Source organism: Pollachius pollachius (assembly GCF_949987615.1).
Source record: "Pollachius pollachius genome assembly, chromosome: 15".
Lineage (NCBI taxonomy): Eukaryota > Metazoa > Chordata > Actinopteri > Gadiformes > Gadidae > Pollachius > Pollachius pollachius.
Genome location: NC_136948.1, coordinates 16,625,598 through 16,649,922, shown reverse-complemented (window position 1 = coordinate 16,649,922; position 24,325 = coordinate 16,625,598). Strand labels below are relative to the sequence as shown.

Here is a 24,325-nt window from a genome sequence, read left to right as displayed (position 1 = left end):
TTCAGTTAAGACTTGAATTATATACTTATTTTTTGTCTTGAGATTATCATCTTGGCAATGTTGGATCGCATTCTGTCATGACTTCAAAACAGTCTGATCAGAAATGAGATAATGACAAAATTATACAATCGAACACGTTTTGTCGTTATTTCCATTGGAAATAGGTCATTCTCACTCTGCATACAAATGCCTGTATTCAATTGACAAACATTACGTTTAGTGATCACTGGCAAAATTGCACAAACAAAAACCTCCACATAGTTCCTGCCACAGGATGAACCTCTATACAAGTTGAAGACGCTGTGACAGATGAAAAGGACCAGGGGATTGGAGCCCTCTGCTCCATCCACACGATGTGAAGCCCATCCTAGATGGGCTTCACTGTTCTCTTGGAAGAAATATGGAGGAGCGTATTGATGTAAGCAAAATATATAAGACCACCTTCTGTATGATGTAGCATGAGCATACTGTCAAGTTGAGAGAGAGAGAGAGAGAGAGAGAGAGAGAGAGAGAGAGAGAATTAACCTGCTGATGGCTTGCATAACTTGAAACGTCTTGCTCCAAATATAAGTGCTTTATTTCAGGTCATCAAATAAAACTGTTCTAAATGCTTGTGAGATGTTTTGTCAAAGCCTTTCACATTGAGTCAGAATTGCCATCATCGTCACTTTCACTAGTCATAGCAAAAGTTGAGTAACAATGTAACAATGTGGTAAAAATGTTAAAAAAAAATAATGTGGTATAATGACATAAAACCACAGGTGCAGCATAAAAGGCCTTCTAAAGTAGGGATCATTTTTTTAAAATGTTGAAAGATCCTTGACCTCTTATGAAATAGATTGTAGAAAATGTAAAATGTTGAAAATGACGATGTGCTGGATTGCTCATACAAATGAGGAATGTTTTATACATATATATACTGACAAGAAATAGCAGTTGTTTGAACTAGACATGCTGTATGAGAGATAGTTTAAAATATGTTTGCTAGGTTGAAGATGTATCACACAGCCTATGAAGTATTCCCTCAATGTGTTTAAGAAAAGAGCCCCCCGTTTGTACAAGAAACTAGTTTGTTAAATGAATGCATTTCCTGTGGGTGTGGGTGTGTATGTGCGTGTGAGTGTATTTTAGTGTGTATTTGTGCGTGTGTGTGTGTGTTTGTGTGTGCCCTTTCTGTATGTGGTTTGGCTGATTATGCAAACAGTTATGAAACAAGTGATTACACAAGACAGTAATTCCTTTTCAAGAGTTATCTCTGCTCGAACTAAAGAGTATACGAGACTATGACAGGACAGGTCATTGATAGGTCATTGATATTATAACTTATACGATCTAGCCACGATTACAAAATCTGTGAATAAATGACTGAGTCTGTGTGCAAAAGCATTGTATTCGCTGCACCATAAAAGCAGTGCAGTTTTTCTGCGTGTTCATTGATTTTGCACCTCGTGACGTTCATTAATCATTTCGGTAGGCCTCAAAAAGGAACACCTGCGCTCAGACTAAAGTTAAACAACAACATCGGCGCTCAAGGTGCCCGGGCAGGCGCAGGGTCCGCTGACTTCCAATGGTCAGCAGCATTTGACTGGATATTTATAAACTTCCGCCCTAACACCCTTTTGTGTTGTGACCCTAGGACGTATCTACGCACGGACAAAACGATGCAAGCTCACTTCCTTGTCAACAAAGGAAGAGTGGGAACCAGATGTGGAGCGGTTCCTTTTGCCCGTAAAACACTCACAGCGCAACAACAAGTCCCTGGGCAGGGGTTTAGCAGAGGAAACTTTTGGCCTGGAGGATCCAAGGTCCCCCCTAGCACCCAATTGTTTCCTGAATGTCTTTGTCCAGCCTTCCAAAGCGGAAACTTTTGGACACCCCCCAGTGCGTGTGTGTGTGTGTGTGTGTGTGTGTCTGCGTGAGCATGTGCATGGACGTGTGTGTGTGTCTGTGTGTTTGTGTCTGTGTGCTTGTGTGTATGCGTGTGTGTGCATGGGCTTGTGTGTGTGTGTGTGTGTGTGTGTGTGTGTGTGTGTGTGTGTGTGTGTGTGTGTGTGTGTGTGTGTGTGTGTGTGTGTGTGTGTGTGTGTGTGTGAGCGTGTGCCGGTGTGTGTGTTTGTTTGTGTGTGTGTGTGTGTGCGTGTGTGTGGGAAGGTAGGATGTCGAGGTGAGGGCACGCTGGCACACTGGCCATATGCCAGACGTTTTTACAGTCTGTAAGAAAGGATGGGAACCAAGGCAAGGGCAGGAGATTGTAGTTTGTTTAGAGTGCGGACGGTTCATAGAGGATACACATTGGTTTTGTTTTGACCTTAACAATATCTCACCCCATCCATGTCATTATATATTGGGCCAAGACTAAAATAGCACAGGCCATCAGAACAAATGTTTTCATTTTAGCCTCCCCAAAGCATGAAACACACATTTACGTTTATTAATGTGTGATGGCAGGGACAACATAGACATTGGTGTGAAGTGATGGATAGAAACTGGAAAAAAGAAGACTTAATAAATGTCAGGCTTTCTTTATTGTTCGCTGCATTAGACAGTACAGGCCAAGCTATGGGATCATTTTCTAAGAACATTTTCGGGTTGAGCTGCTTATCTTCTTAAATATATGTGTTGTCTCTTTATACATGAAGGGTTAGAAATATTATATATATATAATATTCCAGGCACAAATATAATTGAAGAAAAATGTAAAACTTTGCTTCAACCTAACGCCACCTAGTGAACTTTTACAAATGCATTACCTCATTTTGTACATCTCTCTCTATACATCGCCTACCTACCTTACATAATCATATGAATAAAATTCCAATACGATGGCTTCTGATCAAATATTATTATATAATATAATGCAATATTACAATTATTTTTATAAATTCTTTACTTTGTAACGGCCTTTACTTTGAAACGTAACACCCTAACCCGGAAATACATCGTATGGTAAAAACGCGAACGATGTGTCATCAACAAAGCGTAAAACAAGGGTGGGATTTATATTATTGAGAAATCTAGGGACAAATCCAACGTACCCATACATTTACAAGCTTTCCATAGATTAAATTCAGAGCGAAAGACTCGATGAAGGAGCTGTCATAGAGAAGCTGGGTGTCTGGACCTGCAGAGATACTTCTCCTACAGTGGACTGCTGCTGTTGTTAGCACACAGGCTAACTGTGAGCTGTGTTTATAAACCCTGTCCATCGGGGTCAGGACGGGACGGGACAGAGATGTCCTGCTGCTTGTTGGAGTTCTGTCGTGTCCAGGATCTCAAAACTGTTAGAGAGTTTTTATTCCAAAACCAGAAACCTGAACCGCCCGAGGATAACGCTCAAACTGGTAAAGTGCTTTATGGTCATCATGCTACAAGTGAATAGTTGGAAAAGTTGTCCTTATTTACAAGAAACGTGTACGTATGGACTTAATACCATCAATGCCATCGCTATATTTTGAGCATACTAACACTTGCAAGAAACAATGTAAACAATGTTTGGCATTACATTTCTGTACCAGCCTTCCTGACAACGATATGTCAGAAGGTTAGAGGATTCGGAGACATGTCATATTGATGGACATCCTTGTATTGAATATCTCAAGTGCAAGAGCCTGCACATGCATGCATGCACACCCTATTATACGGATGTACTCCAGTGTTTTTTCGCCTGGGCATATGTTCAATACCGGAACCATGTAGCACTATCCGGTGTATAATGCTAATCAGTGAAGGACATGTGGCGCAAATGGTATTTCTATGGGCGTGCATCAGATGATGTCTGGGTGATTTTACGGCTAAACTCAAAACTGTGAGGGAAGAGAGCCACAATAGAAGCCAACGCTCCGCCCTGCAGTACCAGCAGGGAATAAGGAGGAGGAGGTGTGTGTGTGTGTGTGTGTGTGTGTGTGTGTGTGTGTGTGTGTGTGTGTGTGTATGGGGGGGGGGGGGGGGGGGGGGGGGGGGGAGAATGCTCTGCCCTTTATAGAATGAGTCATCCCACATCAGGCACCTGAACAGACCACACCACACTTCAGAACATCTGAATGTGTTCATACATTGTAACAGAAAGACCAAAATACACTTGGGCATGACACCCGAAGCGACAGGAATAGATACCTCAAGGCTACCTTTTTATCTTTAATTCACCTTACTCTGACACACACACGCACGCACACACCCACACACCCCAACCAGTAAAAAAAGAGACCATAGCAGCAAGTTCTCTGCCCCTCTGCTGGTCAAATGCACAGCTAGTTTTGTGAAATCGTCCTTCCTCCTCTGCCAACCTTAACACCATCTTCTATATTATTTTCCTTAGGCACCACCACCACCACCATCAGCCACCTAATGTGTTGTGTGCTGTTTCTTTCCATTCCACAGCAGAGAATGAGCTTTCGTGGGACACTTCAGACTGGGAGTCAGCCTGGGATCACCCGGAAGAGCCAAAGAGAGATGGCACCACTGTCTCCACGGTGTGTGCTGACACACGACAGGCGTCCTCTCGTTTTCTCTTCTTCTCTGTTAATGCTACCATGTCTTTCTGACTCGGCCTCGTTGAGGCCACTGGTATACATGCATCGCCATCTGAGTTTGAGTTCAGACGGATGCCATACCAACAATTTTGTCAGGCTCTTTACCAATGTATTGTGGTATCTACTGAATGTGTCCTCACTGGCCTGTTAGAGACTCTGACTTGAGTAGGTCAATCAGTCGCATTCATCATCATCTCCGCAACAATCGGATCAACCAAACAATTTCTTGTTGAATAACTTGTGTTCTGACTCTGCACTCTGACAGTATATTCTGATGGTCTCAGCCAGCCTTCCTATAGAAGTGGCTTTGGATTCGAGCCTCCGCCGATGTTCCACATATAATAATCAGTGGTCCCCTGCATGGCGTGGGCCTGCTCTCGGGTGTGCAGGTGGAGGAGGAGAGTGTGGGGCAGGCCGCTCCCTGGATGCAGGACTGCGTCGTGGCCCTGTCGCCCTGCTCGGACCTGCTGGTGGTGGCCCACGACCACAGGGCCGTCTTCCTCACAGGTCAGGGGAGGAAGACACGCACGCACAAATACGATTAACCTACACTCACAAATTAGTTTAACCTTCACTCTCCACATGCAAATCACATTTATCACATGTGTTCGCACAAGCGAACATATGCAAATTATGGCCAACAGCCAGACCATCCAGTAAGAGCTCAAATAGCCTTTCCTATGACATGCAAATTGTTCGCACCACCTATGTACAGCCACTCTCTCTCTCTGTCTTTGTCTCTCTTTTTGTCTCTCCGTCTGTGTGTGTGCCTCTCACTCTGTGTCTCTCTCCCTCTGTGTGTCTCTCCCTCTCTGTGTCTCTCTTCCTCTGTGTGTGTTTCTCCCTCTCTGTGTGTGTCTCACTCTCTGTGTATCTCCCTCTGTGTGTGTCTCTCACTCTCTCTCTCTCACGCTCTCTCTCTGTCTCTGTCTCTGTCTCTGTCTCTCTCTCTCTCTGTCTCTCTCTCTGTCTCTGACTCTGTCTCTGTTTCTCTCTCTCTCTCTCTCTCTGTCTCAGTCTCTCTGTCTCTGTCTCTCTCTGTCTCTCTCTGTCTCTCTCTGTCTCTCTCTGTCTCTGTCTCTGTCTGTGTCTCTGTCTCTGTCTCTGTCTCTCTCTGTCTCTGTGTCTCCCCTCTGTGTTTCTCATTGAGCGGTTTGTTTCCTGTTCCTCTAGCTAAGTGGCGTTCAGGAGACAGTGGCCGGGAGGAGATGACACTGGCCGTCTCCTGGAGTGGAACCCTCAGCGCTGAGGATGGGTCAGAAAAGAGACATTCTTATTCTTTTCTTTCTTCTTCAATTCATAAAGCATCACTTGTGTATTTGATTTTTAAAAACCAATACAAATACAATTTTGATCATGAATCAGAAATTAAAACGCAAACTTAAAATGTAATGGAAGATGTGTGTTTAATTGTAGTGCATTGACGTTGAACCTAAATTGTGTTTTACAATTTTCAACCACTAATAGGTAGCACCATTATTGACTTGGAACATGTGGTTGGCACCCAAGCTTCCTGTGGTTGTGGTCACTCTAAACTCTCCCCACGCTCTCTGGGTCTGTTGTATTTATAGGGAGTGTGTCAACAGTGTCATCTGCATACCTTTGGCCAGCCAGAAGAGGTAAGGGGCGTGTGTGTGTTTGTGTCTACGTGCGAGTTCATAATATCATGTGTCACAAAAGCGTGATAAATACACCCGCGTATTACATTGAGATTTGTGTACTTGTTGTGTCCCCCTGTAATATTTTTGTTTGTTTGTGTTTTTGTGTGTGTGTGTGTGTGTGTGCGTGTGTAGAAGCTCAACAGGGCGACCTGATTGGACCTGCGTAGTCGTGGGATTCTCCTCAGGTTATGTTCGCTTCTACACAGAGGTAAACAATTCATCGAGTCCTGTGTTATATATTGGGAGCATAATACATCAATGATTTTGTGTATCCGCCAACCCAACATAGGTTGCATGACGGACAGTATTGGCGCTCTTTACATAGACGGTGTTGTTGTTGTGTGTGGTTGTTGTGTGGTTGTCTAATAACACTGTGCTGGTGTGTGGTCAGTACGGGGTCCTGCTCCTCTCCCAGCTGCTGAACGAAGACCCCGTGCTGAGACTCAAGTGTCGCACGTACGAGATCCCCCGTCACCCTGGCGTCACGGAGCAGGTGGGACAGCTCACTCACTCACTCACTCACTCACTCACTCACTCACTCACTCACTCACTCACTCACCCACCCACCCACCCACCCACTCACTCACTCACTCACTCACCCACCCACTCTCACTCATTCACTCACTCACTCACTCACTCACTCACTCACTCACTCACTCACTCACTCACTCACTCACTCACTCACTCACTCACTCACCCACCCACCCACTCACTCACTCACTCACTCACTCACTCACTCACTCACTCACTCACTCACTCACTCACTCACTCACTCACTCACTCACTCACTCACTCACTCACTCACTCTCTCACTCACCCACTCGCCCGCTCACTCATCACTCACTCACTCACTCACTCTCTCTCTCACACTCACTCACTCACTCACTCACTCTCTTGCTCTCTCTCTCACTCACTCTCTAACTCACTGTCACAGTCATTCATTCACGCACTGTGTGAACAGAGTGTGTTCAAACGTCTGCCTTCTTCCATGGCTGCAAATGGTCACATGCCCACACACATGTAAACACACAGAGATAGAAGTGTGTTTTCCTTGGGTTGTCTTGGTTTCTTCATTGTTTGGTCAGTTTCTTCGCTGGGTTCTGATAGGGGGTAAATAGCATAGTATTGCACCGTTTTTCAGTATTTGTCGCTGTTTGTTTATGGGCTGCTCAAGTGTAAGCAGGGCTTAAACATGCATACACGCAATGCAAACCATCAAAAATGCACACACACACACACAGACGGGCACACGCACGCAATGCATGCGCACACTCACACGCACGGTTGTGAATGGATTTAGATTATTGAACTACAAATCCCACGTGGCCCTTGCTAGCCTGGAGGCTAACTCTCCACGTCGGCCGTGTTTCCCCCACAGCATGAAGAGCTCAGCATCCTGTACCCCGCCGCCCTGGTCACCATCGACGGCTTCAGCCTCTACCAGTCCCTCCGCGCCTGCAGGAACCAGGTGGCCAGAGGTAGTGTTGCAGCGGCTGCATTTGGCGATGAAAGGCATCGCATAGGTCTACAGTGAGGGTTGGGAGAGCATTGGGATTTGAAATGTGTTTTAACACAAAGTGTTTATGGAGTGGAGCCTTCTTCACTTGCTGGCTGGGTGGACAGTGGTCGCCACAAGAGACACAGACACTCAGATAATAAGTGAGTCTGCACCCGACTACCACATATGTGTGACAAATTTAAGACGATGCCAAATCCGGTGGTTCCAAACTGCATTTTCCGTGTTGCATAAGGAAATGCATATGCAATAGGTATGTAGATAAGACGGCAATGAGATTAGATTGGTTCGCTCCGAGCCCTAGATCAAGGATGGACCTAGAGGTGAATCTTGAGCTTTGTTAGTGACTTATAGCCATTGATAGGACTGTAACTCAACCAGTCTCTCTGTCTCTCTGTCTCTCCTTCTCTCTGTCTCTCTCTCTCTCCCTCTCTCTCTCTCTGTCTCTCTCTCTCTCTGTCTCTCTGTCTCTCTGTCTCTCCTTCTCTCCTTCTCTCCGTCTCTCTGTCTCTCTGTCTCTCTTTCTCTCCCTCTCTCTCCTTCTCCCTCTCTCTCTCTCTCTCTCTCTCTCTCTCTCTCTCTCTCTCTCTCTCTCCCCCTCTCTGTCTCTTTCTCTCTCTCTCCTCTCTCTCTCTCTGTCTCTCTGTCTCTCCTTCTCTCCGTCTCTCTGTCTCTCTTTCTCTCCCTCTCTCTCTCTCTCTCTCCCTCTCTGTCTCTCTCTCTCTCTCCCTCTCTGTCTCTCCCTCTCTCCTTCTCTCTCTCTCTCTCTCTCTCTCTCTCTCTCTCCCCCTCTCTGTCTCTTTCTCTCTCCCCATCACACTCTCTCCTTCTCCACCCCCAGCTGCGGCAGCAGGCAGCGACTCCATCCAGCCCCCTCCCCTGGCCTACAAGAAGTGGGGGCTGCAGGACATGGACACCATCGTGGACCACAGCAGCGTGGGTGAGTAGGGGAGATGCAAAGCACGGTCAATTTAAAACGGCTTTGGGGATTATCATTATCATGGATAATGTGGTATGCTCAATGAGGTGATAGGAAGCGCATGCAACCCATCACGGAAGAATGTGCACTTGAGGTGGTTGTGTCTCATTTATTTTTAGGTTTGATTCCCGAAAAGGTTGTTGGTTGCGTATTAGTCATGTCCAAAGTGGACTGTCAAGTCAAAGGGATGTCTGTTTATGCTTTCCCAGTGGGCAACTTGGCTCTTCCAAGCAGGGAGGAAGGAAGAGAGAACGGATGCCCAATTTTGATGAGGGGGTAAGAGGGAGGGAGAGAGTCAGCAACACAGTCATAGCTAAAAGGATATGACAGGGACATTCAGTGGAACATTAAAACGTACAAATGGATGGACCTGTAGCCAACAGTGTTACAAAAAGGGAAACGGAAATGAGATAGGCCTCTCTTCATCACAAGAGAGTTCGTCAACTCTTCATCTCTCCACCCCCCTCCAGGCATCATGACCCTGTGTGTGTTCGACCAGATGAAGAACGCCTCCACCCTGGGGGGCTTCCACGCCACGGTGAAGGGCAGCCCCCCTGCCATGAGTCAGTACATCACAGTAGGGGGAGGGCCCTACACAGGCTTCTACTACGCCATCGAGGTAGGACTCACTGGATGACACACACACTCACTCACTCACTCACTCACTCACTCACTCACTCACTCACTCACTCACTCACTCACTCGTGGGATAACCATGCTCAGTCAAATTAATTGAGAGGCGTATCTTGTATATAATATCCATCATCTTGTGGTCGTATCTGCGTAGTGATCAGTGACCAGTGTTTGTTTGTGTGTGTGTGTGTGTGTGTTTGTCTCTGTTGTCTCTCTGTACAGGGGAGCTCCCAGCCTCTGCTGTCCCACGTGGCTCTGGCTGTGGCCAGCAAGCTCACCTCCGCTCTCTTCAGCGCTGCCAGGTGTGTGTGTGTGTGTGTGTGTGTGTGTGTGTGTGGAGATACTCGTGGGTCATTGTAAGCTGCCGCCTTGCTATCGCGCTAGCACTGCCAGATCTTCAGACAAACCCGAGGCAATTCGATCAATACCTGCTACCGATCCATAGCTCTTGAGTAATTGCCTCCCCCTGCAGACGTTCCAACATCAGTCTATGTTTTTGACTCACGGCCTCTTTATTCATCTGAGCGGACGCCCACTTTCTTTTTCCTTCTTTTTTTTTAATGGCATGGATTTAGCTATATATCTGCTCTATCTCTGCCATTGACAGTATGACGAGTATCTCTCTCTCTCTCTCTCGCTCTCTTTTCCTCTCGCAGTCTTAATTCAGTCTCAATTTCAATCGCAAGATGCTTTATTGGCAATAACAGTTGACCAATCGTACTCCTAGTATTTCCATAGCCAGCTCTCTCTCTCTCCCTTGCCTCTCAGTGGGTGGTTAGGATGGAAGAACAAGAGTGAGGAGGAGCCAGCCCAGAAACAGAAGCCCAAGGTGGAGCCGGCCACACCCATGGCTGTCAGGTGACCTCTCTAAACCAATCAATCTGCCCTACAATGCTTACCGACCCGTAACTCTTGCCCTCACATCCCCAGACAGTCACCATATCTTGGCAACAAGGCAACAAGAGTTTCCGATGAACGACGTTGGATAGATAGATAGATAGATAGATATTGACTAGATATTTGCAGATTTTAACTAATCGCACCATAAATATTCATTCAACATTTTGTTGACTAGTCAAATAAACCCAAACCTGGATTGACGTGTGTCTGTTTCAGGTTCGGTCTCCCGGACTCCCGGCGCCATGGCGAGTCCATCTGCCTGTCGCCGTGCAACACGCTGGCCGGCGTGACTGACGACTTCGGGCGCGTCACGCTGCTGGACGTGGCCCGCGGCATAGCCATCCGGATGTGGAAGGGTGAGGAGGGAGGGGTGGTGGACCATTGTGGATCCCAAGCGGACATTCGAAGGAGCCAATCGACCAATCGCTCAGTGGTCCCTGAGGCAGGGTGGGAATAATATCATCAGAAGGGGGTGCTTCCAGCATGACAGCAGGCGGTTCTTCCCCGGTATCTAGTGGACGCATTCGTTCAACCCTGAGGAACCCACAGGGAAGGAAACACGCTTCCGGTGTCCATGGTTACAGTGGAAAAAAACCGCAGGACTCCCAGTGATGACACGTTTTCCCCAAATTAGTTCAGTTATCCGGCGGGGGGGGTGGGGGGGGGGGGGGGGGGGGGGGGGTTGGGCGGTGATGATGGCATTGTTATTAATCTAGCGTTTCCTGCATGGTCATTGTTCCCCAGGTTACCGGGACGCCCAGCTGGGCTGGGTGCAGGTCTCGGAGGGGCGGGGCGACAGGGAGTCCTCCCCCTCGGCGGCCCTCCCCCGGCGCCACGCCCAGTTCCTGGTCATCTACGCGCCGCGCAGGGGCATCCTGGAGGTGTGGGGCACGCAGCAGGGGCCCCGCGTGGGCGCCTTCACCGTGGGCAAGCACTGCAGGTACACACGCACGCACGCACGCACGCACGCACGCACGCACGCACGCACGCACTGGCAAGACACACACGCATAAAAACACACACGCATAAAAACACACACGCAAAAAAACACACACCTAGGCCACACACACTCACAAATACACTCATGCACACACACAAGCAGAGGCATAAATACACAGGGCACACGCACGCACGCATACATACACACACAAACACACACACCTAGGCCATACGCACACACATACACACTTACACACTCAAACACAAGTAGGCCAGACACATACGCACTAGAGCATGGAAAGCCGGGCAAATCTTTAGAAATGATGTTCGGTTAGGTTGTTAGCTTAATTTGACTCTGCTGGGGACACTCGTGTTAATTTGAAATGCATAGGCTGACCGTCTTACAGAAACTCTGAACCTCTTGAGTTATTTGGTGGAAAGAATCGTTGATGTGGATTTTTTGTGGGTGAACAGCGAGCACTCTTGTGCTCGCTGTTCACCCACAAAAGATCCACATCAATGATTGCGCTTGTTGCGATCATCTGTTGACATTTCCAAATGCCTTTTCAGTTGTTTAATAAAGGTGTGCTTTCATAGACACAAACGTAAACGTGTCAATAGTATGAGAAAAAATAGACTTAAGCTGTGTCGGGCTCGGGTCGGGCTCGGTCACTTCTCTATCGGACGCGGTCCGGGCTCGGACAGACAGGCTAGAGACACACACAAACACACGTAGGCCACACACACACATAGGCTAGACATAATGAGCTAAAATACTAACACACACTGAGACTGTGTATGTGTGTGCATTTATTTGTGTACTCTGTTCACATCCGTATCCGCGTGCATTTTTGTGTACAGGTTTATTTGTGTACTCTGTTCACATGTGCGTCCATGTGCGTGTTTTGCGTTTCTCTGTGTGGTTGCCTGTGTTTGAATGTGTGCACTCCCTGTCTCCGTGCCCCCTGCAGGCTGCTGTACGCTGGCTATCGTCTGATGGGGGTGAACAGCGTGACCAGCCAGGGCTGGCAGCTCCACACCCAGCAGGTGTGTCTGCTGGACCCGGCCAGCGGAGCCCTGAGGACCATCACCGTGCCCTTCCACCTGGCCCTCAGGTCAGAGCACGCACGCACGCACGCACGCACGCACGCACGCACGCACGCACGCACGCACGCACGCACACAAACGCTCACCCTTCGACCTCGCCCTCAGGTCAGCACACAGAAACACAGAAACACACACCATTTCGTTCCTTACCTTATTGTGATGCCTATACTACTAAAAACGATACAAATTATCTTTTGTGCCATGAACGCGCTTGCACACCATCTTGCATGCACACCTGTTTCTCCCTCTGCGTCAACGCTACTGCGACCTCACCACCATCAGTTTTGATCTGCTCCAGGTTTGGGTGGTATTTGAATGCGTCCTCCTCTGTCGATTGCCTTGCCCTGCTGCCGAGTGGGTTTCCCTCAGGGCACAGCAGAGTTGAACTGACCTGAACCGTGATCCTCCCTTACAGTGACAAGAAGAGTGAGCGGGCCAAAGACATGCACCTCCTCAAGAGGCTGACCACCATACTCAGGAGCCGGGAGGTGGAGCCAGGTACAACGGCCTGTCCGCCGCCGCCGCTTAACCTCCTTCATCAGGTTAAACCTTGAGGTTTTTGTTTACCTGCCCTGTGCATGTCGACCCCCTATCAGATATCCTGGAGAGCGAGGCCAAGAGTGTGCTGCTGGATATTAAACACCCGGCCATTAAGAAGCAGGTGATGACTCACTCCATCATTAACACTCTCACTCTCTCTCTCTCGTTCTCTCTCTCTCTCTCAAACACACACACTGCCTTACATGTAACCTACTCATTGGGTCTTCTTAACCAATCAAATACTATGATACTGTAAATGGGGAGTGGTTCAGAAAAATCCAAAAATCAATGACTTCCCTTGCCTTCCTGTATACAGGCACTGGAGTCTCTGCTGGCCAATAAGAATGCTCCGGTCTCGTGTCTGACTGGTGTCACTCGAGCCCTGCACGACAGTCTCAGGGAGCAAGGTAAAATCTGGGGGTGTAACAGAGCAGCTTTCAAAGGTGTCGATCACCTTTCCATCTTTTAAGTTGCCCTTTCAGACAAGAGAAAAGTCTTATTCCTTGAATAGGCTTTTATAGTGATGGAGGCAAGGTGTTATAACACCAGAGCCATCTGATTTGTATCCCTCTTATTCTTTGGTAGTCCTTCCCTATCTTTTGTGTCTCATGACCCTGTACACCAACACAAGTCTCCCACAGAGCGTTTTCCTATGCCCCTTTTCCACCGGCGGGTACGCTTCAGTCCCAGCACGCCTCAGCCCAGAAGTGAGGGCGCGGTATAGCCAGTTCAGTTACGGCTCGCGTTTCCTCCGCAGACAGTTCACTTATGGTAGGACGGGGTTTAAGCCGGATGGCGATAGCCGTGGCAGCTACGTAAACATTGTGACCTCATAGCAACCCGACACAGTGTAGCCTGCCAGTAAATACAAGGAAAAAGAAAAGCGGAAGAAAGCGCACAATGAACAAAGATCAACAATGTAGGACGTCCAAGAAGGACGGCAAACTTTTTGCGCAACATTTTCTTCAATAAACAAAGCTTTCGCTGTTGTCCAGAAACACCTCGCGGGTAATGTGTTTCTTTGTTATTTTCCCCCCGGAGCACGGAAGTGCGATTCTGTCGACCAATCAACGGAGGGCGTGTGTAGATTGAACTTGCCGGCGCCCATTCAGGCGTCTCAGGACCCCAACGGAGGAGCACTGCGGGACGATGTACTCCTCCGGACACGCGACCTGTGCCGCACCTTTGCGGACTGAACCGAACCGAACCGCACCCTCCGGTGGAAATGCACCACTGTACTCTTTTTTTAATTTCGGCATTGTAATTCGGTCCTACTTCAAAGCGTAGACTCGTTTACCTTGGCCCACAACAAATAAATCGGCCTGCAAATAACTCTGGGCACTTGAGGCTAGGGCAAGGCCTGTGAAGTGTCGCCCTGGAATGGCTTCTCCTCAGTAGAGCGTATTGTGGGGAAGTGTGAACGTCAGTCAAACATATTAAAATCGACCCCATTGGCTGTACTGTATGTAGCCTTTGAATGCCGAAGGCCTTGGGTATTTCCCTTTGATCTCTCAAAGGGTGTGTGTGTGTGTGTGTGTGTGTGTGTGTGTGTGTGGGGCCTTTGGTCCCTGTGTGTTTGCTTGTCCCTGTGCGTGTGTGTGTGTGTGTGTGTGCCTGTTTTGTAGACCCGGAGGCGGTGGATGAGGCTCTGCTCCAGCTCTGCTCCTCTCAGCTCAAGCTGCTGACGCTCTACACAGACCTCCAACAGCTACACTCCGCTGAGGACACACAGCCAGGCCCCGCACACGTGAGAACACACACTCACTCTCTCACTCTCTCACTCTCCCACTCTCTCTCTCTCTCTCTCTTTCTCTGTCTGTCTGTCTGTCTGTCTGTCTGTCTGTCTGTCTGTCTGTCTGTCTGTCTGTCTGTCTGTCTGTCTGTCTGTCTGTCTGTCTGTCTGTCTGTCTGTCTGTCTGTCTGTCTGTCTGTCTCTCTCTCTCTCTCTCTCTCTCTCTCTCTCTCTCTCTCTCTCTCTCTCTCCCCCTCCCTCTCTCTCTCTCTCTCTCTCTCTCTTGTGTGTGTGTGTGAGAGTTGGGGTTTCTCTTATCCAAAGCATTTGCATTTTCATTCCGGCTCTCGCTGAAATTGCTAGCTCTCACTCACTCACTCACTCACAAACCCAGTCACCCACCCAGTCCCCCACCCAGTCCCCCACCCAGTCCCCCACCCACCCAGTCAGTCTCTGTCCCCCCCAGTGTGACTCTGCGGTGGGCGTGGAGGAGGAGCTGTCCCGTGTGGACGCCGCCCTGCGGCGCTACGCCCAGCTGGCCTCGCGGCCCAGCGTGTCCTTCGCCCAGGACTCTCCGGACGCGCCGCTGCCCGCGCGCACCTTCCTGTCCCAGCTGGAGTGCGGCCAGGGCGGGGAGGTGGTGGTGGTCCGCAACGGGGACGAGGCGTGGAACCGGCTAGGTGACCGAAACACACACACACACACACACACACACACACACACACACACACACACACACACACACACACACACACACACACACACACACACACACACACACAGTCTTGACAAGCACCATTCAAAAATGTTTTCATTAAAGTTCCCTTCAATGCTAGTATGCTATTTAGAGCACCCGGCCGGAGTATGTTTGATTTTCCAAGTATCGGGCTGATTTAATCCCAGCTCTCACTTCAGGTGTCGCTCCAAACAACTCCCCCAAAACATTAGACTAGCGCGCCAGCTTTAGCGACACGTTTTTACGGCCATTAGGTGCAACCCATCAGGAGAAATCAAGTCATTGTGTTTTCTAGAATTGGGTCCGCCAGACATTGGTATGGGCCATTGAACCATTTTGTCTATTGCCTATTGTCGATTGTATCTACATGCTATGAAGGTGTTATAGATAAATGACGTCACTATTGCCATAGCAACTCAATTCCCGCTGTCCTGCGGCTGACTTGATGATATCCGATGACCATCAAAGGTCACCAGTGCAATACGATGCAAGAGACTCAACGGTGTGTGTGTGTGTGTGTGTGTGTGTGTGTGTGTGTGTGTGTGTGTGTGTGTGGTCTCCTCTCAGGGAGCTTCCTGTTCTGGGGCTGTCTGACTGGACAGAGCCCCATCCACAGGGTGTGCAACAAGCTGGAACTGGCTGGCGTCAGTCCACAGCAGCTCCTGGTGAGTGGGGGGGCTCTGGGATCACTGGGGGGCCGGGTGGACCCATCAGGGCCAGTGATAGGACTGCCTGGGACGGGGTGGTCAGTAGAGTTTGCCTATACTAACAGACGGTCTTCCAAAATATGCTGACTACACCCACAATAGTACGCCGGTTGATTTTGACGGCATGGATTATTTGAGCCTTTTTGGTTTCTTGCGATTCTTTTAATGACTATGGATCTCTTTTCGCTCTCGCTCTCTCCAGTCTCTGCTGCTCAGTGTGTGGCTGCACAGGGAGAAGGAGGTGATCACCAAGACAGAGGACATCGTTAGGAACTTCCACACACTACTCATCGCCCTTAGCAACATGAAAGGTGGGGCTGTGTGTGTGTGTGTGTGTGTGTGTCTGTGTCTGTGTGTGTGTGTGTCTGTGTGTGTATGCCAGTCTCTGCCGTTGGGGAGTTGTGTGTGTCCCAGCAGTATTCATTTCTTCACACATTTTACTCTTATACTAAGGATATACTACATTCCTTTACTCAAATCAATATGATGAACTTGCAAAGATGTCTCTTTGATGCACAGCCAGATTCTATACTAGCTATCCCTATTGCCTGTTCCCCCAGGAGCGGTGGAGGAGTCGTGGGACTCCCAGTCTGTCTCCCCCTGGTGGCAGCAGGTGCGCAGTGCGTGCGTCCAGTCCCACAGCGCTGGCGCCGCCCTGCTGGCCGCGCTGGTGGCTCACCGCGCCGCCAAGTCCAGCGTCACCCGCCTGTCGGACAGCAAAGTACACACACGCACGCACGCACGCACACACACACACACACACACACACACACACACACACACACACACACACACACACAGAAACCTTATAGCTCTGAATCGTATTTTATGCGTGATCCAGTTCAGCACGAGCGCTGCTGTCTTATGTCTCTGACTGTGTGTGTGTGTGTGTGTGTGTGTGTGTGTGTGTGTGTGTGTGTGTGTGTGTGTCAGATCCAGTCAGACTGGGAGGCGGTGTCCCTGGAGCTGGAGCAGTGGGCGGTGTGTGTGCGGCAGCTCGAAGACGTGCTGGCCCTTCAGACGCTGCTGTGGCTGCCGTCCCCCCTGGGGCCAGCAGGGGGAGCTCCAGCGCAGTGCTGCGCCAAGACCCTGCTGGAGGGGGGAAGAGGTGGGCAAGCCCCAGCCTGTCTGTCGCTCGCTCACACACACTCACTCTCTCCCTCCCTCTTACACACACACTCTGACGCGGTCACACACACTTCCTTATTCAAGTTTGTATGTATTTATGCATACATCGATAGCAATTACAATTTGGTATGACGTAGGATTTCATTTCATTTATTTATTTAAAGGACAGTGCACATTTATCAACATTTCTGTAAATGTGCCCGTGTTAGACAGCAGGCACATTTTCCACTGTAATTAAATGGGGATTACATGTATGGATGTGCTTGTATGCATGTATGCATCGCTTACAGACATTAGATCTGTATGCATACGTGTACGGGTTTTTATGTATGTATGTATGTATGTATGTGTCTACAGAATAATGTATGTATGTATGTATGTATGTAAGTATTCAATTGACTAGAATCCCATCCAATCAACTGTTAACTCCACACATTGTCATTGAGGCCCATTGCTCTCCCTCTCTCCTGTCCCTCCCCTCCCGCCCTGCAGGGGGCGTAGCGGACAGCGTGGCCAAGTGGGTGTTCAGGCAGAACCTGGCGCCCGAGAGGCTGAAGGAGATCCTCCTCCTGCACAAGAGGGGGAGCAGGGAGGAGACGGAGGGAGGGGAGAAGGAGGAACAGCAGGAGCACAGAAGAGGAGGTGAAACGAAAGAGAAGGCGGAGGAGGAGAAGGATAGCCTGGAGGACTTGGACAGGACAGCAGGTGATAATTTCTTGGCTGACAGACGGACACAGACAGACATTGGATCAGACGGACTGACGTACATACAGTGGGTCAGACAGACTGAAGTTCTTTATTGTAATCACATTGTACAAAGTAGTTAGGCTTCGTTATAGTTATCCCAATACTATCCCAATACTATCCCAATATCCGGTACTATAATGTTTTGGTATTTTGTGCTATCACAAAGTTTGCTACAATGGGATGCACGCTTAATCGGGTAAACAGATCTAAGCTCAATATGAGATGAACGCAAAATAATCGTTTATTTCTTTGAGGTAAAGCTCCTGTAGGTAAGAAGCTCTGTGGTCAAATCAACTTGTAGTCGCGGGTCCCTTTCAGAGCTGCTGGTGGCAGTCAGTCAGCGCTTCCCAGACTCCCTCTCCCCTGACCTGCTGCTGGCCCACTGCTGCTGGGAGTACGTGGTGCAGTGGAACAAAGACCCGGAGGTACGCACTCACACACACACACTCACACACTCACCCGCTCACTCACACAATCACACACACACACACTCAAACACTCACTCAGTCACACCTACACTATGCCTATCGTTTATAGTACTTATGGAACCATAAATGACTCTATAAATCCTAATTTATGGAAATAATGATATCAAATGTCTTTGCCTACGCCGCTGATGTCTCTGTGCCCTATCTTCTCTCCCTCCCCAGGAGGGGCTCTACCTTTACTGGGCCGTGGAGCATCTCAAGCTGGTGTCCAGCCCCCACATCCAGCTGGGTGGGTAGTAAGGCTTAAGGCCCGTTGGCTGTGTTCTTATACCAATGCGGTCTGTCCATTACCGAGCTACAGCAAACACTCTTTGCTGTAGCTCACTCTCATGAGACACCGGGTCCTTTCCTTTCCTCTCCGACAGGGATCTCCTCCATGATGTGGAGCACGTTCATGGTCAAGCGCTTCTCCGCTGCCGCCTACCTCATGGAAAAGGTGTGTGGACGCTGTGCTCTATGAAGCATGTTGCATGTTTTGTGAATGCAGCGTAAACAATCTTATGTGTATTCACAGGTTGGGAAGGCCCCAAAAGACCGCTTATGCCGACGGGTGAGTGTGTTGCTCCAATTCAAATTCTCTTAAAGAAATAATTGACAAAGACTGTCCACTGTAAAGCGCTTTCTTTTTAATGTGTGGCACGGGACATTCACCCGGAGTAAAGACATTCACCCTTCTTATATCCCTGTGTCCTTTTGTTTGTTGGAGTCTGGGCATTTACGTTTTTGTGTGTGTGCGTGTGTGTGTGTGTGTGTGTGTGTGTCTTATATTGTTCCACCCCTCCCCCAGGACGTGGGTATGAACGACAAAGCCGTGACCACCTTCCTGGGCTGCTGCGCCCAGCTGCTGCAGATCCTCATAGAGGTGACTGGACTGTTGGCTCACAGCCAGAACCCTTTTTCTTTCTTATGCGACGACGTAAGTGGGAGCGGAGACGCACGCATGCGCAAAGAAGGTGCATGGGTTTGGACGGGATGGTCCAATGCCTCGAGCGACCGTGGCACAGACGCATGAACTTTCACCTCTAGGGCATTGAGCAGACGCTATTATCGACAGCGACTTGCAGCCATTCATGCACACATTCACCCACCAACACCGGAGTCAACCATGCAAAGTTGACAGCCAGCTCGTCAGGAGCGGTTAGGGTGAGGTGCCTTGCTCAGCGACACCTCGACTCTCTAGCTAGGTCAACCCCCGCTACCTCCTGAGCTGAGTGCGGTACCAAGTGTCTTCTCCGGTCTCGCTTCGATTGGCGCTGGGTTGGTTTTTTGAACCACTTCTGGCATTTGCACAGTGTAGCGTTCCTCCACTGAATCCTGCTTTGGGGAACAGCTCTGTTGAAACACCAGCATGTAACTGACCTCGGACACGGGCCCCAGTTTTGGGGGCAGGATTTAAACACCTCCTGATTTCGACCACAGCAGCTGAAGTAGTACGAAGTGCCGATGAAACCAATGCTCATGGTTCCTTTAGCGAGCTATCTTCCAATAACACAAGAGCATGCCCGTTTGTTTTCCCGGTTTCCGCACGAGGGATTGGAATGGCTCACCTCTCAACATTCAATCTTTTGGTTGGTTTATGTTGTCATCGCAGGACCGCATTTCCCACCATCCTTCGCCCCCTTCCCCGAGCTAACCGCTTCCTCCCTGTCGTTCTTCTCCTCAGGCGGACTCTGCGGTGGAGGAGGTGCCCCCCCCGGAGCTGTGCGTGGAGGAGGTGTGGTGCGGGGCCCAGGGCCCGGCCTCCATCGCCGAGCTGGCCCTGGAGCAGCGGGGGGTCCACTTCCCCCTGGTGCAGCACCACTACCTGCTGGCCTCGCTGCTGCACGCCGCCATGACCTTCGGCCTGCGGGTCAAACCCCTCAGCCTGTTTGACAGCAAGGTGAGTCTCGGCACACTCAATGGACCTTAAAGGAAGACTCAGAATCACCCCCGTAGTCAATGACAACAAGGTGAGCCTCGGCATTAATCTCATGACTTTAAAGGGGGTCTCGGACTCACCCCCGTAGTCAAAGCGGGAAACACTGTACCGCGTTCTTTTCCCAGTCAGCCCTCGATTCGATTTGTCCGAGTTAGCGCTGGAACAAGTTAGCCAAAATCAATGGAAGCAGTTGAGACCGATCCCCCGGTAAAGGTCTGGTGAAATCCAACACCCAAGCTTCCAAGAAAAAAACATGATCACGCTCCAAATCCAGCTCTCAAACCATCGCCATGTTTGTAAGTTTTCCTAGAAGAGGTGTGAGAGTTCAAACGTGTTTCCATTTCCCTACAGGGCAAGAACGCCTTCTTCAGAGAGCTGACGTCCATCCAGCTGATGCCCAGCGGAGACATGGACCCGGGGCTGGTGTCCCTACGCCAGGAGGTGAGGTGCAGCACGGCGGAGGGGTCAGGGTGCTCCTAGCTGGAAGGTCCTGGGCTCCAACCCCAGTGTCTGCAGCCTCCTCTGGGGGCAGGCGCCCTTGAGCAAGGCACCTAACCCACCTGCTCTTGAATGACCTGCATCTGAATTCACTGCAAGATAAAAAGTGTCCGCTAATCAACGTCAATGTTAAATATGGAGACTGAGGCAATGATCCAAGGGCTATTGAACACATTCATCAACTAACGCACGTTAGTTGATCAAGAACAGTCGATCAAAGAGTATTTGAATTGTCCCAAATATCTGCTTGGGTCATGGCCTGGGTATACCCATGCTGCCTTGCGCGCGATTTCATTTCGCGCTGCTGGCCAGGCTGGATTCCATGGATCCGAATTTCGCCTGAGACAGGGAACCAATCACAGAACGGGGAGGGACGGCAAGACGATGATGACGGCTATTCGACACACCCATCGTCGTCTTCCTCATCGGATTTCTGTCGCTCTACATACGTCATCTGGTATAATTGATACGATTGGCTATGAGCTACGTACAGACTCATATGATAGACATTCGTAGCGCCCAATAAACGGCTCCGGGCAAATCGTAAACCCCGCCTCAAATACGAGAAAGTGAATGTGCGGTTCCATCACCTCATCTCAATGTAGATTGAGATGAGGTCTGGCGTCAGCCAGGCTACTTGGGTCATGCCTTTCTTCAAAAATCCTTCCACCCCCTTGGGATCCATTAAAAACGCCCACCGCTCTCCCCTGCCTTCCAGTACCTGCTGCGCGTGCTCACGGCCTGGGTGCAGGCCACAGACGAGCCCCCGGCCTCCGGCGCGGGCCCCCCGGGGCCCAGCGGGCCGCCTCCTCTCCCGGGGGGCCCGCCGAGGGCCGACTGGTGGCCGTCGCTGTGCCTGGAGCTGGGCGTCCTGCTGCAGGTCAACCCCGACGTCCTCCGCCGACACCTGGTCTGTGAGCTCTACAACCAGGGCCTGGACCCCCGGGCCGAGGAGGTGAGGGCCGGGCGGGGTCGGGACCGGACCGCAGTGCTCTCTAACATTCAGGACCTGTAGATTTACATATCAACCCTCATTGTTGATCAATGAACGGTCCAAAATAGACAGCGCTCCACCACATTGAGGTCACTGACGCCGGCTTTCTGCGTGACCTTTGACCTTTGTACCCGTGCCCCCCCCCCCCCCCCCCCCCCCCCCCCCCCAGGTGATGCTGGAGGTCGAGGACAAGGACGTGCTGGGCTCCCAGCTGCTGGTGCTGACGGGCCAGCGCCTCAGCTACTCCCTGCTGCACAGCCAGAGCCAGACCAGGGGCGCCATGGAGCTGCTGGCCCGCCTGCCCCCCACCCTCTGCACCTGGCTCAAGGCCATGGTGAGGCCCCTGCGAAGGGAGGCCCCCGGGGGCCCTCCTGCTCACAGACGGAGTTCACGATAGTTAAAAGGGCCCCTATCATAGATGGTGTGTGATTATTCACTAGAAGTCGAAATCGGCCTTTAGTGACTTCACAAGTTGGCGTGTCCTCCTAGATGTATGATGCATAGATAAGCAACATTTGCTACAGTCCACTGGGTAGGCCGGTGGACTGATCTGTCCAGCGTACATCCCGGTGGACACGCCCACTTGGGATGTCACTAAGGCACAGGGACGGGCAGATTAGGCCAATATGCCCACCGTCGCTGTGCCTGACCACTACAAGAACAACTTGTAATGGCTAATCACACTCACTCCTGGTGTTATAACAGGTGTCCTTTGACCTTATGTTAAGGCTAAACTATGAGTAAAACTTAACATATGTCTTTCAACGCAATAATTCTCAACTGATCATTGCGGTAAAAAAACAATGCATTCATGTACTGTGAAAACATGGAGCGAACAAAAAGCTGCAACAATTGGGCTAAACTCAATTGCAAGTCATTGAAATATGAGTCAACATAGAAATAATAATAACTTCATGGACTTCTTTCCAAAGATAAAGGTTTGGCATATGCTCTGCGACCCATTCTTATTTAACGTAGGGATTGGGGCCTTGTAGAATGAGATATATTTCCATTTATTGCCATAATGGCCGATTCTCCAGTAACATACACATTCGACCTCCCATCATACAAATTTAACGAATGACGTGGAAGTGATCATTTTTACCCTCCAGATTTGTGTTGCAATGAAACTAAATAACTTGGTTAATACAACCAAGGATTAGGACATTGATGAACACACACATTCACACTCACACACACCTAACGTGTATGTGTGTGTGTGTGTGTGTGTGTGTGTGTGTGTGTGTGTCTCTGCCTGTGTGTGTGTCTCTGGCTGTGTGTGTGTGTGTGTGTGTGTGTGTGTGTGTGTGTGTGTGTGTCCAGGACCCCAGCGAGCTCCGCTGTCCCCTGGTGCCCCTGGGCCAGAGCAGACGCTTGGTGAGCCGCCTGATTGAGATTCTGCCTGAGAACCACGCCCAGTACAGCCTGGCCCTGCACCTCCTGGAGGCCGTGGAGGCCCTCACCACCGAGGCCTGATCCCCCCTGGCCCCTAGAGGGAGAGAGAGAGACACACGTGCACGTCTGGGGGTTTGGGTCAGAGGAGGAGATGAATGCAATGTAAAGGATCACAAGGTGATGTTGGAGGAGAGTGAAGGTGGGTGTGTGTATATAAAGGGGTTGGGTGTTCATTAAAGAGCTATATAGACACTGTATAGCCATACAGTATATTACCCCTCCTCCTCCTACACTTATCTTTGTTGTAGCTTCATCCCGCTAGTTCAAATGACAGGTATTGTGTACACCTGTAGTTTGTTGCATTAAGGCGCTCAGACAGTACATTTCAAGAGCTTTTCAAGAGCCCGTCGTCGCAGTCACTTTTTCCATGTCTCTCAGTTTTACTTGTCTCTCGCTTTCAAACGCTGATGTTTGATTTAGCTCACGACAAGCATGCTTCTTCTTCACAGTGGATTATTAAAGAAGCATTAACATCATTGTAAATAAAATGGTAAGCAGCACCCTTAATAAAAAAAAAAAGGATGCGTTTTAAATGGGTTTAATTCCCATCTGTCGTAATTTTTTTGGATGAAATATGTAACATATCTATATGGAGAGGAAAAGAGACTTATGATGAAGATTTATGGTTTCATGTTGACCCGGCTACCATGGAGAATGGACATCGCTTGTTCTTTAATAGTAGTGTCCTTGTAATTCTACTCATTCACTGAGTTGATTGCGTTCCTTTCGCTAATGGCTTTTAAGTATTACACCGTTCCGCAACCTTATCCTCTTCACGTGCCATAATAGTCCCTTCTCCAGCGTTTATTCACTCGTAGCAACCTTCGAGGGTAACAGCGTGCATTCGAGAGGAATGGAGCCGATCGTTAGTTAATTTTTTTTGTATTTATAGCCACAGATGGTATGGTATGCCTGCCCCCCCCCCTCGTGAAGGCTGCAGAATAAAAAAAGGTCTGATGCTTCTCACCAACTAATAGTGGTCCAGTATTTATTTTGTCATATTGTGCGTTCCTCCACCACCAGAAACATTTCCTTGGTATTTGTTTGGTCACTTAGACAGGTGGTTCATGGCAGGTCAGTTTTCGCATTCGCAGCTCCCCAATGGATCATGGTAGCCT

General features: G+C 49.5%; 1 protein-coding gene across 1 annotated transcript; it reads left to right on the top strand.

The window, feature by feature from the left end:
• The first annotated feature begins 2,960 nt into the window (after nt 1-2,960).
• On the top strand, nt 2,961-24,139 carry rab3gap2 (RAB3 GTPase activating protein subunit 2 (non-catalytic)). The gene is made up of 35 exons (XM_079752320.1): nt 2,961-3,341; nt 4,378-4,469; nt 4,919-5,036; nt 5,703-5,784; nt 6,101-6,148; nt 6,323-6,398; nt 6,582-6,683; nt 7,569-7,668; nt 8,548-8,646; nt 9,156-9,304; nt 9,541-9,620; nt 10,087-10,176; nt 10,435-10,574; nt 10,963-11,158; nt 12,129-12,272; nt 12,680-12,762; nt 12,861-12,925; nt 13,121-13,211; nt 14,430-14,551; nt 15,003-15,216; nt 15,840-15,937; nt 16,182-16,290; nt 16,540-16,700; nt 16,913-17,087; nt 17,600-17,812; nt 18,173-18,279; nt 18,505-18,571; nt 18,708-18,778; nt 18,857-18,892; nt 19,130-19,204; nt 20,006-20,221; nt 20,612-20,701; nt 21,477-21,713; nt 21,922-22,086; nt 23,076-24,139. Exons 1-35 carry the CDS (start codon nt 3,233-3,235, stop codon nt 23,226-23,228), a joined length of 4,173 nt encoding a protein of 1,390 aa, XP_079608446.1. The 5' UTR covers nt 2,961-3,232; the 3' UTR covers nt 23,229-24,139.
• Nucleotides 24,140-24,325: the final 186 nt, after the last annotated feature.

Bases quoted from the DNA above. Each gene is read 5' to 3' on its own strand.
- rab3gap2 (XM_079752320.1), top strand. From the start codon at position 3,233: ATGTCCTGCTGCTTGTTGGAGTTCTGTCGTGTCCAGGATCTCAAAACT. The intron at 6,684-7,568 runs GTGGGACAGCTC...TTTCCCCCACAG, and splicing joins ACCCTGGCGTCACGGAGCAG to CATGAAGAGCTCAGCATCCT. The intron at 15,938-16,181 runs GTGAGTGGGGGG...CGCTCTCTCCAG, and splicing joins TCAGTCCACAGCAGCTCCTG to TCTCTGCTGCTCAGTGTGTG.